This window comes from Emys orbicularis, chromosome 9, assembly GCF_028017835.1.
Source record: "Emys orbicularis isolate rEmyOrb1 chromosome 9, rEmyOrb1.hap1, whole genome shotgun sequence".
In the NCBI taxonomy this organism is placed as follows: Eukaryota; Metazoa; Chordata; order Testudines; family Emydidae; genus Emys; species Emys orbicularis.
Window position 1 is genome coordinate 107,776,057 of NC_088691.1, and position 6,452 is coordinate 107,782,508.

Consider the following 6,452-nt stretch of genomic DNA (forward strand, 5'->3'; position numbering starts at 1 on the left):
GAGTCAAGGGAGAAAATTATTCCAGGAGTGGGTGGGTCAGCTTTTGTGGCCTGCATCATGCGGGAGGTCAGACTAGATGATCATAATGGTCCCTTCTGACCTTAAAGTCTATGAGTCTATGAGGATAAACTGTGGAATCCAGAGTAGCTTCTTGCATCATGCAGATGCTGGTGGCTGGGAAAGGTATCCAGCGAGGCTCTTCACCAACTGGAAGGAAGCAAGGGATCCCAGCATTCACTGGGGGCTGAGGAAAACTAGGGAGATTGCAGGGGTTATGTTTTGCAGCTGGGAAGGAGAGTTCAGGAGCAGATGAGTTAAGTACATGTGTTCACTGAATTTGTTTATATTTGAATAATCAGCATATATTTGCACCTCAATGTCACCGATCTCTGCTTAGGAAAAGATGTCATTTTGCTCTGTGATATTTAAATTGGTGCAGGAATGATTTGGGTGATCATTTGGGAATGATCTGGCTCTAGAACCTTTCTGCATGGTGTGGTCAATGCCTCTGAGGAACTAAAAACTGTATTTGGAGCCGATTAAATTGATTAGCTTGCTCCTGTATAACTATTTCACAATCAGCTAGCAGTCAGATCAGCTTCTAACCCTTAGTGCTCAATTTGTATTTTTATTTGTAGCTGCAATATCCATGAACATCATTGTGCTGCCGGCGGCTAGTGTCCTTCTGATTAGATTCTACTCGTGATCACTAGGCCGTTCCTTGGATTAACAGATATTCAGCATAATAAACTGAAATACTGGTAAATAATAATATAAATAAACTGAAATAAAACTTAGAAAATGAATGAGAGATGCATGTGGAGAGCAGCAGAATTATCCAGGCTATTCCCTGATGCTCTATATATCCATAAAGGTAATGGGAGATCTGGGAGGGTGGGAAAGGGATGCAGTTTACAGCCTCGTCCTTGCCGCCTTCCCTTTGCTTCCCTGCCTCTCTTACCCTGTTTTACGGATGCTGTTCCTAGCCATGGCACTTCAATGCCAAAGGAAATAGGTTCCAAATACAGTCCTGCTGTTGCATGTCCCAAAAATAAACTCTGAGGTGTCTGATACTCACAACTATGGATAATTTTTGGTTACGTTTTTTTTTTTAAAAGGTGCCCTCGGAACTTAATCCAAACTTTTTCAAGTTGTACAGTCAACATTTCCTGATGGAAGAGATTAAAGGCCTATCCCAGTGGCCTGGTAGCACTCTCCCATTTGTCCTTCTCATTGTCACAGGGGAGTCCCTGAAGTGGGCATAATTTCTGTCTATGACATTGAATCACACACACCATTTTTGTATTGTTCTCTGAAGAACTAAATTTCAGTTGAAATACTTACCGAATAGGAGCTTTATGGATAAGCATCTTCCTTTGTAAGGTTTCCTCTTCTCACCATCCCATTACTTACTTACTTACTTCTTGTAATGTAGTTCAGGATAAATTCAGCTTACCTACTTCTCATTTGGGGAATGTGAAGTTTCGGTTAGATTAGTGTAACCCTTCTGCCCCTCTGAGTTGGCGGCAACAAGGGCCGGTTTCAGTATCTAGGGGTTCCATTTCAATAACGCAATGCAAAACCGGCTCGAGCCCCCACCCAGTGACCTGGGACAATTACATACCACCACCCCGGGCACCTCTAGGAGGCAATACTTCCCCTCTCGCAAGCACGGAGTCTGAGTGTAGCAAAAGCCTTTTAATAAAAGAGGGAAACAATGTGGCATTATGTTGGGGAAACACCGCAAACAGGATTCATAACACAAACCATGAGCAAAAGACCCACCTCCAAGTAAGTTTGGCAGTGTCCTTTTCCCCTCGGGGTCTTAAGTCCAATCACCCCAAAGTCCAACAACCCAAAAGTCTCTGTCCCTGGTCAGTGCCGCCCCAGAGTATGGGGGCGGCACACAGGGTGTTAAGGGGCACCCTTACGTGGTCCGAGGCTGACTGCCCCACCTCTCCGTGGAGTTCTGCTGCAGCCTTCACCACAAACAGCTCCGCTGTACCAGCCGCTCCGCTCCGCTCCTCCAGCCGTCCCGTGAGCCGCTCCAGCCGTTCCCGCAAACTGCTCTGCTCCACTCGCTGTTCCGTGGGCCACTCCAACTGCCCCACAAACTGCTCCACTCTGCCAGCCACTCCACTCCACCAGCCGTCCTATGAACTGCTCCAGCTGTCCCCATAAATCGCTCTGCTCACTGTTCTGTGGGCCGCTCCAACCGTCCCACAAACTGCTCCACTCTCCCAGCCGCTTAGCAATAGATCTTCAGGCTCCCCCACTAGTTAACACAGCACTCTGTGATCTCAGCTCAGTAATTTTAGCGATTTCAGCTTGTAGTAGGGGAGCCCCAGTGCTGGTGCACCATTGGCTCAAAGTGAATTCAGCTCAGCAGCCTCTAGCTAGACTCCTAATAGAATCAAAATTAGCTCTATTATTCAACAGTGGAGAGAGGAGGCAGTGCAATTGGTGGTCCAGACCCTCAAAGGGCACCCATACCATCAGATACACATACCTGTCCCCAGTCTCTCTCAATTCACTGGGTTTTGGAACCCATTTCCCTTGTCTAGCGAGTGCTACTTAGGTGATGGTGAGACCCTCTGTCATAAAACAGTTTCATTGTCCTTGATTCACATAACCAGGGTAACAACACTTTATTCCTCCTGCCCCAATAACAGAAAAACTGGGGATCCCACAGCTGCCAAAGTGACCATTTTGGGCTGCCGTGGGCTCACGCTAGGCGGGGTGGGTGTGCCTATGCAAACAAGATCAGCCCCTGAAGTTCTTTTCCACACTCGCCATAATTCACCACCAGATGTCAGGATAGAGCTCATCCTGACTCTGCTTACATTGCTTTCCTCCCACTTTCAAATGACCTGAGTCATGATTTTTGTTCCTTAAGCCATGAAGAGTTCCTTGCAACTCTTCCATAGCCAAAGTGTCCCTCCAGGCCACAAAATGCTGAGTTGGTACCCTATAGTGCTCTCAAGTCCTGATTGAAGAGATTAGGAGTCAGACTCTGAGTCCCAGCATAGCACTGTCACTCATGCACTGGGCTCACTCAAAACTAAAACTTTTGAGTGTTTTTTTTAAACACACTTTTTTCTCAATACAACTTTTTTAGTGACATGGAGCTTGACACACAAACAACTATATAAAATCCCCATAAAAGCGTATATCTGGAACATTAATGGGCAGCTCATTGTCAAGCTGAGTCACAGTGGGACACATACAGCTGGTAAGATTATAATAAGAACGACCATACTGGGTAAAACCAATGGTCCATCTAGCAAAGTGTCCTGTCCTCTAACAGTGACCAATGCCAGATGCTTCAGAGGGAATGACCAGAACAGGGCAAGTATCAAGTGATCCATCCCGTTGTCCACGCCCAGCATCTGTAAGTCCGAGGTGTAGGAACACAGGGTTGCATCCCTAACCATCATGGCAAATAGCCATTGATGGACCTATCCTCTATAAACTTATCTAATTCTTTTTTGAAGCCTGTTATAGTCTCGGTCTTCACAACATCCCCTGGCAACAAGTTACACAGATTGACTGTGTGTTGTGTGAAGAAGTGCTTCCTTTTGTTTGTTTTAAACCTGCTGCATATTAATTTCATTGGGAGATCTCCTGCTTCTTGTGGTCTGCATGTCTTTCTGTACAAGAAATCTGTAGTATAAACAGACAACTGCAATATGTATGTGCATTTGTGTAATTAATATTTAGTTGCCAGGTCAGTGTGCCTGCTTCTTAAGGGATCCCCTATTTTAACACTAATAAAGAATGTTTTTAAACACACATCAGAGGGGAGAATTTTCTAACAATGCCTCCATCATTTTGCATTGATGGTGTTTGTAACGGACATGAATATTGGCTTTAAATGTTTTGCTGTTTCCCCTTTGAGTGTGTATAGTCTTTTTAAGATCTCAGGGTACTTCTGAAGGTTCTGACTCCCTTTTCTAAGGCCATTCTCCCCCTGGCTTCCCCAAGTCACACCTAATACTATTGGTTTTGCTGCCTATGTCCTTCCCGATGTAAGCCTCATGTCTGAAGCCCTAGAGAGTGGGGACAGTTGGTGAATAAGGAGAAGAGTGGCCCAGAGATGCTTGAGAACACAAAATGAATAGGCCAGCCTCATTCGCATTTCAGTTATGTGACAAGTTGGGGCATTTTAGTTAAAATACAGTTAAATTTTGTGTTTTGGGAAATAAAATACTATTATTCATGTTGGAAAATGGAAGGACTGCACCAAATATGTCTGGGGCAAGGGGTCACCCTGACTAGACCATAGTCAGGCACCCATAGGGAAGGGAGCCTGGATAGACCTAACAGAAAAGATAGATTTCTATCTTCCATAGGGAGTTTCTCTCTGATGATGAGGACTCTGTTAAGGGTTCTATATACTACTGATCCTTTTCTGAAGGCTCAGCACAGAGGTAGTCTCAAGAGAGCAGATGGCTTCAAGACAACAACCAGAGCTGAAGCAGATGGTGGTGCTGAGGTACCTTGGACTGAAGCTGTAAAGAGCAGAGACTCTGGTGCAGGTCTTCATACCCAGCAATGAAAACTGAAATAACTTCAGCTGGGTTGGGTGGTAGAGACCCCTGAAGAACACTAGCCAGCTCTTCCCTTTGGAGCTAGAGAATGACCTGCCAGAATTCTTGGACTCCAGCAACCTTGGCCAACAAACTGTGAATTGGGAAGCTGGGGATGAGGGAAGTGACTAAAATGCTTTAGCCACTCACAACTGCAAGAGGTGGACTGAGGTTGGGACTATTATTAAAACACACAAAGGGGAGGGGAATCTTACTTAATAGATATTGTTAATTTATTAATTCCTGGCTTTCCCAAATTAATTCTGTTGTCTCCCCTACCCCTAATAAAGTTCTCATTGTTTTAAATAATTAGACTCAGTGCTTATTAGTGGGAAGTATTGACCATCAAGGTCACCCAGGGTGATATATATATAGTTTCCCATGTTTTTGGGGTGGTGAGGGCTTATGCAAGTGTAAGTATTCAGAAAGAACTCCTAGAAAATTGAACCTGGTCCTTCTTACTGCAAACAGCAGGTGGGCAGTAAGGTTACCCTTTTTTACTGTATGAAGGAACATCACTATTAATAATTTCATGTTAATACTTTCCTTCAAAAGTAAATTGTCTTTGTAAATTTAGTGCTCCAGATACACAGGCCAAGACAGTGAAGTCATCCTTATACTCACAGATCAGGTACAATACAGGAAGAGGCAATGAAAGCTACCCTACAATGTGCCTCGCCCAAGTTCTCATGGGATCACCTCTAAGTGTGGGAGATTAGTTTGGTCTCAACGACCAACTTAATCGTTGGCCTCTCTGTTTTAACTTTATATTGTTATTTCTTTTCTTTTCTTTTCTTTTTTTCACTTTGGGAGGCAATCAGATACTATGGGGATGGAGGCCAAATAATCAGGTAGGTAGCTAGAATTGTTATATACCAATTATGTGGGGGTTGGGGGATGAGGACATTAGGCTACTAAAAACTGGACTCTTCACATAGGCCACCAAATAGCTATCCACTTGTAACACCTTTTAGTTACTACTGGCCCCGGGCTTGATTTGAATTATCTAATGGTGAAATGCCATCACCAATCCCTTGAGCCTCAGCTCATTATATCAGCTGTGCATTGAACACTCAGACAAGTAGGAGTTGAAGATCATGTATGTGTAACTGGAAATGTAACTTCGCCTACACTTTCCATAAAGTCTCTCATTGATCTATGGCCTTAGAGTTATAGGGTATTAATGATCTCCAAATAGGTATTATATAGGCAGATGCTATTTGGTAGTGTTAGAATTGTATTAATTAACTAGAATAAATTCAAATTAATAAAATTAATTCATTTTTAAACTGTAACCTACTCACAATGAACACACTACATTCTTGCATGAGTAGCTCCACTCCAATACAAGGAATGAATGTGTTGCATTTGGTTATCAGCATAAATTACAGTCCAGGGACATTCTCAACCTCAGGAACAAAAAAAGTCAAATTTTCATCAGTTCATGTTCATTTTTGCCTTGAATTTTTCATGAAAACAAGATGCAGTTTTTGCAAGCAGGAACCTTACATTTTGCTGAGGAAAACTGAGGCCATTTTGGGTTGTTTTTAATTTTGTCAGAATTTTGGTGTGATGGTGATAAAATTATACCAGACACACCGTTGTTATGCCTTTACCCTTCTATCACACCTACTACCCCAGGATCTCAAAGGATTTAGAATCATGGAGCCAGATTCTGGCATCCACACCAGCTCCCATATGCCAGTCTAGCACCTTATAGAGGATGTAAAGGGGTTGCAATGGGCTTGGGGAGAAGTTCCTCAGTGTAGGATCAGCATAGAGTCTATGAGACTGACCTTGTACCTTCCCCTCTACCCCTGAGACCCTAGCATAGGTGCTGTACTGAGGTGAAGGCAGCAGTTA

At 43.7% G+C, this 6,452-nt stretch overlaps 1 protein-coding gene across 1 annotated transcript in view; it reads left to right on the forward strand.

Annotated features, from left to right (window-relative positions):
* The window catches only part of MELTF (melanotransferrin), a 62,469-nt gene extending 61,763 nt beyond the window's left edge, over nt 1-706 (forward strand). Inside the window, exon 17 of the mRNA XM_065411446.1 lies at nt 639-706. Coding sequence (XP_065267518.1) covers nt 639-706 — 68 coding nt within the window. The remainder of the gene's footprint in view (nt 1-638) is intronic.
* Nucleotides 707-6,452: the final 5,746 nt, after the last annotated feature.